General features: G+C 44.6%; 1 protein-coding gene across 1 annotated transcript in view; it reads left to right on the top strand.

Moving 5' to 3' along the window:
• mcf2l2 (MCF.2 cell line derived transforming sequence-like 2) overlaps positions 1–14,008 on the top strand; it is a gene marked incomplete at its 5' end in the record, with an annotated part of 282,391 nt that overhangs the window by 69,231 nt on the left and 199,152 nt on the right. Inside the window, 3 exons of the mRNA XM_080033371.1 lie at positions 6,543–6,626; positions 11,568–11,682; positions 12,415–12,505. Coding sequence (XP_079889497.1) covers positions 6,543–6,626; positions 11,568–11,682; positions 12,415–12,505 — 290 coding nt within the window. The remainder of the gene's footprint in view (positions 1–6,542; positions 6,627–11,567; positions 11,683–12,414; positions 12,506–14,008) is intronic.

Genomic DNA, 14,008 nt, shown 5'->3' with positions numbered 1-14,008 from the left:
TTATATGGTCTTAGTGGTTCCTAATACGTTTTTCTTTAATTGTTTGCTGAAAAAAACTTTCAGATAATTTATTGTACTATGCTGATGTTCAGCTAATCTCACAATGGCCTATTTTTAAAAAAAAGAGCTGCAGCTCCCCTCGTAAATATACAATCTTTGAGCTCCCCCCGCCCCCTGTCCGGATGCGAAGCCAGATACGCCTCGCCCTCTGTCTGTCAGGGCCGTGGACCAATAAGAAATAGGGGTGTGGGCTGCACAGTGGAAGCTTCTGGGTTTCCAGTTTTTGAGGTCAGAAACGAGGAGAATTCTGACTGGAGTATATTGGGGGGAGGGGTGGGGGTTTCAGAAAGGGGGAGAGTGAGAAAAGGAGAGATTGTTATTTTTTAAAATATTTTGGCAGTCTCTAGGCACACCGTGGACCCATGGATATGTTAGAACACATTTAAAAAGTGCATTTAGCATAATATGTGACCTTTAAAGGCAGCTGGAGAAGTTGAAGATAGGAGGAGGCCGCTTGCCGGGCCTTGTGCTCGGATGGAGCGCGTCTTGTGTAAGACAGTGGTGTGGAAGCAGCTCAGCTGATAAGGGCAGCGGGCATCCCTCACCTGACATTGCACTGGGAACACTTCAGCAGAGCTTCCACTCCATACAGGCTGGCTTTTCTGCCCTCGGACTGGCCATAAACCCCATGAAAACCAAGGTCATGTGGTTTGGTCGTAAGCCCCCCCTCCAAGATGGTACCATTCTGACTGCTACAGGCCAAAAACTTGAACTAGTGTCCTCCTACAAATACTTGGGAGTCTGGATTGACAGCATCCTCTCCTTCACTGAACATCTGTCCTTTCTGCAGTCGAAAGTAAAAGCCAGACTCAGCTTCCTCTATCGCAACCGCTCCTCATTCACTGCCTCTGTCAAACGCTCCCTGGTTCAGCTTATTGTCCTTCCACTATTCCATTACAGCGATGTCATCTACAGGTCCGCCCGTAAAGGAGCACTTGAGCGGCTTAACGTCCTCTATCACTCGGCCATTCGTTTTGCAACTAACGCCCCGTACAGGACCCATCACTGTGATCTCTACACCTTGGTAAACTGGCCACCCCTGGACATCAGGCGCAACATCCACTGGCTGATGCTGGTTTTTAAAACTCTTCTAGGTCTCAGTCCTCCCTATCTAACTCAGCTTCTTCACCTGCGCCCCCACCCTACACACAACACCCGTTCTGCCCCCCTCATTCTGTTAAATGCTCCTAGGGCATACTCCTCCCTGGGCCGTTCCTCCTTCCAGTTTGCGGCCGCTGACAGCTGGAACCAACTTCAAAAATCCCTACAGTCACAATCCTTTGTCTCTTCAAACAGGCCCTAACAAAATGTATAAAGCACACCTGTAGCTGCTTCAGTCTAAGCTCACCGTGATCTAGTACTTTTATCTATTGCTATGCTGTATGTTACTGCTGTTTGTCTAATTAAGTACGGGCTCTCAATGTATTGAGGGCCCGTAATTATTACTCTCCACCATACTTATTCTTCTTACTTCTGCCGCAAATTTCGAGCTGCTACTCCTCCCACACCGTTTCACTTAGAAACGCAAAAATTTCACAGAACGTCCGTCCCTACCCCGAATGGTGTGCTATTATACAGTTTTTTGAATTTCCGCTAGGGGGCGCTGTTATTAAGCCCCGACTGAAGAAAGTTTGAGAGGCCACGCCCCTCACACCGTAACTCCGATTGACTTGAAATTTCTCACACAGGTGTATGTTAGGGTGCTCTACAAAAAAGCCTCTGGGAGCATATAAATCCGCCAGGGAATATTTCCCGCTAATTAGCATAAACTGAAAAACAGGGTGTTATCCCCTTTACCACGTTAGACTCCTCCCCTTTACAACATTAGGCCCCTCCCCTTTACCGCATTAGGCTCCTCCCCTTTGCCGCATTAGGCTCCTCCCATTTACCACAATAGGCTCCTCCCCTTTACAGCATTATGCTCCTCCCCTTTACCGTGGTAGGCTCCTCCCCTTTACCACGTTAGGCTCCTCCCCTTTACCACGTTAGACTCCTCCCCTTTACATCATTAGGCTCCTCCCCTTTACCACGTTAGACTCCTCCCCTTTACATCATGAGGCTCCTCCCATTTATCCCGTTAGACTCCTCCCCTTTACCACGTTAGGCTCCTCCCCTTTACCCCGTTAGACTCCTCCCCTTTACACCATTAGGCTCCTCCCCTTTACACCATTAGGCTCCTCCCATTTACCACGTCAGGCTCCTCCCCTTTACCCCGTTAGGCTCCTCCCCTTTACCACGTTAGACTCCTCCCCTTTACACCATTAGGCTCCTCCCCTTTACCACGTTAGACTCCTCCCCTTTACACCATTAGGCTCCTCCCCTTTACATCATTAGGCTCCTCCCCTTTACCACGTTAGACTCCTCCCCTTTACACCATTAGGCTCCTCCCCTTTACCCCGTTAGGCTCCTCCCCTTTACCCCGTTAGACTCCTCCCCTTTACACCATTAGGCTCCTCCCATTTACCACGTCAGGCTCCTCCCCTTTACACCATTAGGCTCCTCCCCTTTACACCATTAGGCTCCTCCCCTTTACCACGTTAGGCTCCTCCCCTTTACCCCGTTAGACTCCTCCCCTTTACACCATTAGGCTCCTCCCCTTTACATCATTAGGCTCCTCCCCTTTACCACGTTAGACTCCTCCCCTTTACATCATTAGGCTCCTCCCATTTACCATGTCAGGCTCCTCCCCTTTACCCCGTTAGGCTCCTCCCCTTTACCACGTTAGACTCCTCCCCTTTACACCATTAGGCTCCTCCCATTTACATCATTAGGCTCCTCCCCTTTACCACGTTAGACTCCTCCCCTTTACATAATTAGGCTCCTCCCATCTACCACGTTAGACTCCTCCCCTTACCCTGTTAGGCTCCTCCCCTTTACCACGTTAGACTCCTCCCCTTTACATCATTAGGCTCCTCCCATTTACCACGTCAGGCTCCTCCCCTTTACCCCGTTAGGCTCCTCCCCTTTACCACGTTAGACTCCTCCCCTTTACATCATTAGGCTCCTCCCCTTTACATCATTAGGCTCCTCCCCTTTACCACGTTAGACTCCTCCCCTTTACATCATTAGGCTCCTCCCCTTTACCCCCTTTAGACTCCTCCCCTTACCCCGTCAGGCTCCTCCCCTTTACCACTTTAGGCCCCTCCCCTTTACATCATTAGGCTCCTCCCATTTACCCCGTTAGACTCCTCCCCTTTACTGCGTTAGGCTCCTCCCCTTTACATAATTAGGCTCCTCCCATCTACCACGTTAGACTCCTCCCCTTACCCTGTTAGGCTCCTCCCCTTTACCACGTTAGGCTCCTCCCCTTTACCCAGTTAGACTCCTCCCCTTTACATCATTAGGCTCCTCCCATTTACCCCGTTATACTCCTCCCCTTACCCCGTTAGGCTCCTCCTCTTTACAGCATTAGGCTCCTCCCCTTGAAGTGTTAGGCTCCTCCCCCTTACCACATTAGGCTCCTCCCCTTTACCTTTATAGCCTCTCGGACCATAGGGGTCAGCCATGATTTTTTTTTTCGCCGCCATTGCCCAAAATGTTTACGCAGGGGCGGGGCTTATTATCAAATTGGCCATAACTCCTTAACCATTGATCCTCATCATCATCAAACTTGCTGGGTATGTGCAGAAGTCATGTGGTAGCATGTCCCTCGAAGCTTATCGAGATTAACCCATAGGGGGCGTCACAAATGCCCCTTGACTCTGATTGCCCTGTATTACCCTTGTACAGCTCATGGTGCTCTACAATATAGCCTCTCGGACAGTTTTTTGAATTTCCGCTAGGGGGCGCTGTTATTAAGCCCCAACTGAAAAAGGCTCTACAAAAAAGCCTCTGGGACCATATAAATCCGCCTGGGAATATTTTCCGCTAATTAGCGTAAACTGAAAAACATGGTTTTAACCACAACTTTCTCAAATTTTTCTTTATCAACACCACATTTCTCATGGAGCCTCGGGGGACTATGACACACATGCCCGTAAAAGATTAGTAAGAAAGCTTGAAAAACATGGCCGCCATTGACCAAAACGTTTACACACAGGGGCGGGGCTTATTAGCAAATTGACCATAACTCCTTAACCGTAGGTCCTATCATCATCAAACTTGCAGGATATGTGCAGAAGTCATGTGGTAGCATGGCCCTCTAAGCTTGTCAAGATTAACCCATAGGGGGCGCCACAAATGCGAAAACCATAATTCAAAAATGCAATGTTTGACAGGCCACGCCCCTTTCCCACTGACTCTGATTAACTTGACATTTCTTACACATGCACAGCTCACAGTGCTCTACAATAAAGCCTCTTGGACCATAGGGGTCAGCCATGATTATTTTTTCTTCCCTAATTTACATGACCTGAAATTCAGTCAAGTGACATCTACTTTGTGGATTTCCCAACCTATCATCACCAAATTGTGTACACAGCATCAGGGGACCAACATACACGTGTGTATAACGTTTTAGCCAGATAGCTCAAAAAACACGGCCGCCCTTAACGAAAACGTCTTCGCTAAGAGCGGCCATTTTCCTGACGTTTTGCCACGATTGCGACCTTCGATCGGCCACAACTCGGGACTGCAGTTCGGAAAGCCCGCGGCGGAGGTTCGTAGAAGCTTTCGGGCCCGGCTGACGGGTGGGGCGCCGCCGACGCGGGGATTGGCGGCCTGCGCAGGGCTGCCCGTACTTTCAAAATCTCCGCGGGATTTTCTAGTTTGTGTTGCTATGTTGAATATGTTATTGTTGTCTAAGTGTGATTTTACTGGCTATAGTTCAGTGTTGTCTTGTTCTCTCCCTCTACCCTTCCCCCCAGGAGGTCATTCACCTCCTACCAGGCCACTGCTTAAATAAGACATTGTTTCTTAGCAATTTTTGCCTGTTTAAATAAAGGTTGATGATGATGATGATCAAGGGAAGCAAAGCAGGGGGTTAGCGGCTCTTCTTGGTAAGAGCGGGCTGTCTGCGGTCCGATGGGCAGCGTAGGCAAGGAGGAGAGAAGAAAGCGGAGAACTCCCTCTGCGTCGGGCCTTGCTCTCTGCTGGCGCTGCGTCTGGTGGCAGCGTAGTAACGGCCCAGATGATAAGTGATAGGCGGCTTCACTTCTCGGCAGGTCCGCTGGCTGGCTCCGGTCCGTGGAACGGGCAGTGCAGGCGTCTTGATGAAGGGATCCTGCGTCTTTGCTCACGCCTTGCGCGTGTGGGGGAAGTTCTGTTTTGAGGAGAGGTTGAGGTGGCTGCTTCAGCTCTGGTGAAGAGGTTTCCTGTTGGAAAACTCTCTCGAATCCGGGAAAACAGAGGAGATGTTTCAGCAGTCCATGAACTCGTCCAGCAAGAATAAAGACTGGGACTTGGGGTTGCTTTTTCCTTAGCCTCAGGTTTAAGCATTTCGTACCTTCTGTCACGGCTGGAAGCCGAAGGCGAATGGCAAAGATGAGAGTATTGCATCCTGTATTAAAACAGTCCAAATGCATTCTCATCCAATCAGAAGTTAGTTGTCTTATCAGCAAGCAGTGTTTACATTCAAACCAGCCAATAAGATGCTTTTCCTTCCTTAGGAAAAGAGAGCTTTGAAGCTTGTGTCTCACAGTTGAGATAAGGTAAACACAGCAGGGTGCCTGGGCCCTGCAATGTCTGGTTTCAACTTTATAGTAGTAGTTTTAAACAGAGTTACATCCTATGTAACTTGCAGAGACTTAGTCCCCAAAGGTCTGGTTGGATTAACCAACCTTTTAAAAGGGACTATCCCATCTTAAATGAGTTTATGACCTCCGAAGGGGTCTGGGATGGTTGATTCTACAGAGAAACTTATGTAAACATGCGTTAGACTTTAGTCCCTTGGAATGTACTATGGCATCAGCATTAACCCATTACAACATTTCAAATGAGACACTCTGTGTAGGCCCAACATCAGGACAAATGTAAAATGATTAGCCCTACTACATGGAGGCTGTAAGAGTAACACATGTGTGTTCAGTCCATCCAACCCTTGTTGTGTGCTCTGGTGTGACAGCTATGTGAAACAGCTATGTTAAAGTTCAGCAGTTTTCTTTCATATTGAGTCTGAAACAATGTGATGCACTGAGTTGGATGGAATCTTAAACAGATGAGATGAATGAGAATTGTGTTGCGGTGGACCGTGGGTATATACTACATGTGTTGATCTTTGACTGATCACAGATCAGATCGATCAGGTTACAGTTGGGTTAGATAACTGACCTTGTGATCTTTTCTTGTTGAAATTCTACCTGTCACCGAGCTAGCTAGCTTCAATTGATTAATCAATGTGTCCCTGACTTTAATATTTCTATTTCTAATCTGAATCAAACTATATAGACTTTGAGATTCAACATGGGGAGGATATCTGTCACTGTGGGCATGTTTGTTAGACTCCCGTCATGATGAATGCTTCCTCTTGCTTGTATCTAAGCAGTGTGTGTGTGTGTGTGTGTGTGTGTGTGTGTGTGTGTGTGTGTGTGTGTGTCTGTCTTCAGATGAGATCATGCAGCAGGAGATCAGGCCCCTGCTGGCTGTAGACATCATAGAGCAGCTCCATCGCCAGTTTGCCTTGCTCTCAGGTATGTACCAACACTCCACTGTCACACACACAACCTGTGGGCGGGGCTGGGAAACATTCACATTACATCTCCATCATAAAATCAAGTTATTTAAAATTCTTTAACAAGTGGTAGTTCTCACATATCACTTTCCTGTATTGAAAGAATAATGCTGACTTCTGTGGTTCTGCTATGAATGTCGTGAACAGGGTTAGGGTTAATATTCTTCAACAGGTTTAAAAACACAAACACCAGACACACACACACACAAATGCACATGCACACAAATAGTTGCGTAAATGAATCGGGCCAACTACATTTTTTTTAACATCCTCTGACAGTATTTTGGGTTCTATTTCCACTGGAACTGGAGGTTTCACTTTGAATCCCTCCGATTGGTCAACACATTCCTAGGAGTTTCCAAGCTTGTGTTATGTTTCTTTTTTCAAGTTATGATAACCAGTGTCCCTGGGTAGACAATTCAGTTGATCTTTTGTTACATGTTAATATGTGTCAGAATCCATCTTTTTTTACCTGTAAAATGTTAAAGTGCATTTTTTATGACTCACCTCTCAAACTCTGTGTGGAGATATATATGTTACTAATTAAAATGGGATTAATGGTGGCAAGGTAAATCTGGTCAATCATGTAAGACCACACTTGGCATTGCCTAATTTATCAATTTCACCCTCCTTACCCTCCCCAACATACAAGGCCTAACCCAGCTACATATCTCTCTAAATCAACACATTGGGGTATGTTTGCTAAGCCATCTCCTCACCCTAACCCTAACCCTACCCTAAACCTTACCATAACAGGTGGATTCCAAATAACTATCACACATACGTATAATAACATTTCCTACCGAAATCCCAACCAATAAATGGATTTGAATGATAAACTGAAGAATTATTTCACCATCAGACAACAAAATGGAATAAAGGGATCTTAACACTCCAACACTGTAGGAAATGAGGCATTTATGTGGTGCATTGACCTCTGATTGGCCTAATGAATGGTTAACAGTTGACCTGCTTGAGGGTAGGCCTATACTGTGTACCATATCTGTTAACCCAAATACCTCAGCTGCTGTCACTCCCATGATAAAGTCTCTGATGCTTCGCAACCCAGTCGCCAGAGAAAAACGTTGTCAGTGAACTCTTCTCCAAGCGAGGGATACGTAGACATTTGAAAAATGTCTGGCCGAAAAATGTCACATATCAACGTGCATTTGTTTCTATTGGACATTGAGCCTGTGTCACGTGACACAAGACGAGCCTATACCGGCAGCCCTTCCAGCTTTCAATAGCCGCCACAAATGCCTTTTTTAGTGGGAATTAGGAGCTAAAAAAGAGCATACTGTAGATCGTTGTGTGATGATGTTTTTAAAGATTTCTAGCAAGAATTATGTACATTATTTTCATAATCTTGATACAGTGAATTCATATGATCTCTAGCCTGTTATTTGTCATGAAGATTTCGGGATTGGTGACACAAAGACGCCACATCCTAACGTTTTGACCACCAAGGTACAGGTGACAGAGCGCTCACTTACTCTCTACCAGATTTGCACATCTAGATAGAGAAGGATATTTTTCCTCTTTGCAAAATAGCTCAAACTCAGTCAGATTGGATGGAGAGTGTCTGTGAACAGAAATATTCAGATTGAGAATATCTGGAAATATTGAAAATTGCTGTTCACAGGTTATTTGCTCATGTTGCCCATTTAAGAAGAATGGGCAACAATGTCAGTCTGTACATGTACAAAGCTGGTAGAGAAATACCCCAAAAGACGTGCAGCTGTAATTGCAGTCCAGGTGGTTCTAAACAGTATTGACTCAGGGGCGCTGAATACTTTTGGAGGCCACACTTTTAGAAGAAAAAAAATAAAACCATGTATCATTTTCATTCTACTTCACAATTATGCTCCACTTTGTGTTGGTCTATCACATAAAATCCAAATAAAATACATTCATGTGTGGTTGTAACGTGACAAATGTGGAAAAGTTTGAGGTGTATGAATACTTTTTCAAGCCACTGTAAAAGTTCTAATTGTAAAGCCGGGAACACACCGCACTGGCCGCCTGCGGCGGTTGGCCGCGTGAACGCAAATACAGATGTAGGTTCACTGTGTAACCAGCGGTAGTCTTGTCACAAATATCATTAAAACAGCCTGAACACGCACCCCGATCGCAAATACACACACATTAACAGCAATTCAGCAACATACTAAACACATTAACAACAGCAGTGTGTGCTCAGCAGCACAAATAAAGGCAGACATCAGCCTACCTGAAAGTGAAAGTGTGCCGGCTGACGGAGGACAACACCGGTGCTTCGCTGTACTATATTGGAATTCCACACAGACACTGCCGTCAAGTTTGGGTTCATATTATCCTCAGGAGCAGCACACAGCTGGGTGAGTTTCACTATGCTAACCGGCGCTATTGGCTAAAGTACAACCAACAGCTAAACAGATGCAAAATACACATAATTTGCAGAATGTATTGGAAGCCCAATGTCCTCACTCCACACGCCCACCTCGTCTTGCAGACCACCGGGCAATCTCAACGCTGATTGGCTGTGGAGGCGCAGAAAAAGATGAAAACTTTCATCTTTTTCTGTACCCTCACATGATAGATAGCTGTGGAGCTTTCCCTAACAGTTTGTCCCATGTCTTCAGCACTTTTTGTTGCAGAATTAAAAAGCCAAAAGGTCAAATGTCAGATTTTCAAAGCAGGAGCCATGATAATCTTCTAATTTAGGCCTACATACGTCAAGAGCTTTCCAGCAATGTATTCGGTTTATATGTCAACAAAGTAATAATTTTCTCATGTCATGGATATGTAGCCTACAGTCTCAAGCCTATTTTCAGATAGCACTTTATGAAGGCCCCATGAAGCTTTCTTTTTTTACCAAAATGAGCCACGTTTAAAGATTATAATACATAGGCCTAATGCAATCCACAGTCTAAAATCCATATGAATTGAATATATATGAATGGATGGATGGATTTATATATAAATAAATAGCATACTTTATTTATCCCCAAAGGTAAATTTCAGTGTCCCAGCAGCAGTAATAATGAAGACGTTAGATTTGCAGTAGTCTGTTGTCCAGGTGAATGTCAAGGTGTTTGTAGCCCTCCATCACCTTAACCTCTTCTCCCAGAATGGAGATTCAGCTTAGTCCTTCTGGTCCTCCAAAAATCCATATCCATCTCCCAACCTTGGTAACATTTAAGAGGAGGGTGTAGCTCCTACTCCACACTGTCCCGTGAATTGCCTACAGAACTCACACAACCTGCATCTGCTGAATCATCTGAATATTTCATTAAAATAGGCCCATCTGAAAGTGATAATTGCAGGGATTCATTTAGTGATGCAAAATTCTGGTTTGATAACCTGATCAACAAAAGAGGCTAGAGTCGTGGGACCAACTGTTATAGAGAGATCTTAACCTTATCATGTAAATAAATCAGGGCGCTGTCAAGGATTCCTCTCCCAATGCCACATCACAGGTCCAGTGTGATACAGGCAGAATGTCGCTCCCAGTATGAAAAGAACAAGGATAAATCTCTTGTCCAATCTATCATGCCAAGTGTGTGGTGGACAAACCGTCGTCAAGAACTCTTAACATTAAGACTGGGGACAATATACAGAGTCAACTGCATATGCAGAAAATTATAAACACCGCCTACACCACACCGCAAAGACTAACTAGCTCTTCATCTCATAATATGTGCTGTACTGTTCATAAAACTGCCCAAAATTCAACTTTTTAAAGGCAGACTATGCAACATTTTAATGAAAAAATAAATGAGTCACACAAAAATAATCCCTCTCAATGATCACTTCTGCCCCACTATACTATGTGGTGGTGTGTTTACCTGCACAGCAAACACCTGATTTCCCTCTTCTGCTAAAACAAATAAAAGCATTGGCACATTGTATCATATGCTTGTTCTTCCAGTCACTCAAAATGACACTGTATCCAATGTGTTCATACCAAGTCTTTCCTTTAGGGCGGCAGTAGCTCAGTCTGTGGGACTTGGACTAGAGACCAGAGGGTTGCTGGTTCAAGTCCAGCCCGTACCAATATTGGAGTGTGGACTGGTAGCTGGAGAGGTACCAGTCCACCTCCTGGGCACTGCAGAGGTGCCCTTCAGCAAGGCACATAACCCCTAAACTGCTCAGAGTGCTGTCTCTGTGAGACTGTCTGCCCACTCTGAATCTCTCCATTCATTGCATGTGTAAAGGTCCTGTTTGCATGTGTATTTCAGGCCACAGAGTGTTAACTGAGGATTATGTCTTCTTCTACATGTGATATACTGTATGTGAGGGATGGACCTGCTTTCTTTAGCCAGTTCATTGAATGTCCGCACTCCACACGCCCACCTCGTCTTGCAGACCACCGGGCAATCGCAACGCTGATTGGCTATCGCGTGGCTATCGCGGCGCGGCGACGCTAAAAAGATAAATATTTTCATCTTCTGCGTTCGCCGCATATGTTGGCCGCGCCGCAAATGGTAGCACCTTCGAAGCGCGGCCACGCGCCATGCAAACGCCCGCCGCCGATTCTTGGGTGGACGCGCGGCCACGCGCTAGTATATTGACTTTGTATGTAATCTCGCCGCGCAGCCAGTGCGGTGTGTTCGCAGCTTTAGGCGGAGCCATTTGTGTCTTCCTGGCTCCCATCACATCTATCTATCTATCTATCTATCTATCTATCTATCTATCTATCTATCTATCTATCTATCTATCTATCTATCTATCTATCTATATGAATTTTAAATGTGAAATTATGTTTTGAACCTGAAACTTTGATATTTTTAGTTGCTCTTTTGGCCAGAACTCCCTCTCAATATAAATGTTTTTTAATTCTCAATGGGAATATTCCTGGTTAAATGAAGGTTAATACAAATCAAATCAAATGTTGAGTGTGGTGTTGTCTGTGTTGTAGGAGGGCGAGGGAAAGATGGCGCCCCCATCATCACCTTCCCAGAATGCTCAGGCTTCAGTGAAGTGCCAGAAGAAGACTTCCTCAATGTGGTCACCTACCTGACCAGCATCCCCAGGTAGATTCACATTGAAAACGTTGGGTGGTCATCTCTTAAAGAGAGACGTGAAGCACATTGGCACATTTTTATTTACAAAGCCTTGACCGGGAAGCTTCCTCGTTATTTAACAGAAATGCTGCAAATTTCAGATGGGCTTTATCAGACCCGCTCCACTGACATGCTTATGCTTTATGTTTCACAAGCCCGGTCTGAGCTGGGACAGACAGCTTTAAGCTTCAGTGCCCCCGACTCCTGGAACAACTTACAGCAACAAATTAAAATGAATACCATGATATCCTTTAACCAATTTAAACATACTATCTTAAATCTACCAAACTGTAACTGTTTTAATTAGGCCATATTGTACTTTTACCAATTACATTTTATTTCCAGCCACTCTACATCTCTGTCTAAAATGTTTCTCTTTACCAGATTGTTGTGTATTTGATGTATTTGCATTGTATATTGTGTATGTATTGTTGTTTTTGTTTCTCAACATCATTGTAAATGAGGGTCACCCATCAATGAAATCTTGAGTATAAATAAAGGTTAAATAAAGATAATAATAATAAAATAAAAATACCAACAACAACTATTAAAGAAAACATTGCTATGCAAAAGAATAAACCACCAATCCTATGTTAAAGTGTCATTATTAGACTGTTAGCCATCAGAATTATATTGTGTGTGTGTGTGTGTGTGTGTTGAGGAGCATTAGTTGATTAGTCTGTTCCTCTGTCCTGTGTGCAGCCTGGACGCTGCCAGCATCGGCTTCGTCATCATCATGGACCGGAGGAAGGACAAGTGGAGCTCAGTGAAGGCCTCTCTGTCCAGGATCGCTGTGAGTCTGAAACACATCCATACATTCCACCATACAGGTCACTATGTATTAACACTGCATACAGGAGGGCAAACAAACAGCCTTTCAACTTCAACCAAAGACATCCAACAACAGAGCTCATTTACAGAAGAAATGTGTATTTAAAGCTGGGGTGGGTAACTTTTTCACTGCAAAATTTGCCAAAAATGTTAGCCATTCAGCTATATGCAGGTGAAGTGGTCTGAGAATATCTACTCATCACTTTGCTCTCCCCTGCCTCTGTGCGTCGCCCCCAAAAAGTGCCACCGCTACACTTTGACCAATCAGAGCGAGGCTCCGATTCTCCGTTCTTATTGGCTGTTGGGACTGTCCATTAGGGATGAGCCCGAATCCGAATATGTATTCGGATAAGCACGGATAATGAGTTAGATACGGATACGGATAATTTCCGAATAGTCCCGTTATTATTCGGGGATTTTTTTTTTATATATTATGCGCCTAATTGACGCAGCGCGTTCCGCCTCAATGACACAACAAGTAGAATGACACTAACAGCTGTTCTGCGGTGGACATGAGAGGACCGGGCACGTCCCGTGACCCGCGGTCTCTCTCTTTTTATCCACTGATAAACGCAGCGCGTTCGCCCTTTCCCTTGAATAGAGGGTTCTACCTGTCTCATTCGCTGCCGTTTTTATGTGAGTTTCCTCCGCTGCCGTGGCGGAGAAGAGACGAACCTATGGAATATGCTGCACCCCGAGTCACCGTCAGCCCTTCCCCGATGTATTTACATTCACTAGGCCTACTGCTTAAACTCTTTCAAACACCACAACGTTTCCATCAAACTGATGCTTAGGACCTGTACTTTTTCAGCTGTTAATCAATGCGTATACGGCTAGGCCTACTTCAGGACCTATACAATAAAATCGGAAACTGCAAACTTGACACATTAAAATCACATGTGGCTTTGTGGAAAGGCTAACATATTATTTAGGGTTTATGAGATTGGTACGTTGATACATATATTGTTCCTAAATCTTAGTTTAGTAAAACAAAAGTAAAAAAAGAGGGAGGGGGAGAGATAGAGATAGAGATAAAAAATAATCATGAAATAGCCTACAGCTGTATTTCCCCCAGTTAAAGGGATACCTTAATTAAGTTAAAAGTAAAACACTGGCCCTCATTTACTAACAGTGAGTAGCCTATGCACAGATTTGGGCTGTTATTTATCAATATTTTCGTACCCTGAATTTCTTCGTATTCTGAGAACAAAGAAGAGAGAGAGAGAGAGAGATGAAAAGGTAGAAATATATCTGACTTTTTGACTTATATGTCAACATTACATCAATATGATGCTTTGAAGGGACAACAATTGCATTGACAATGAATATTAGTTTAGAAAATCAATTTAGGTGTGATTTCCTTTAATGTAGGCTAATGTAAAAGAAACTTCCGGTATACGCCACGCCCACTTCTTGTTGTGTATCCGGATACAGATACAGATACAGATAATTTTGTTGGTTGAAC

Source organism: Ammodytes marinus (genome assembly GCF_949987685.1).
Source record: "Ammodytes marinus genome assembly, chromosome: 8".
In the NCBI taxonomy this organism is placed as follows: domain Eukaryota; kingdom Metazoa; phylum Chordata; class Actinopteri; order Uranoscopiformes; family Ammodytidae; genus Ammodytes; species Ammodytes marinus.
This window is presented reverse-complemented; position numbering and strand designations above follow the sequence as displayed.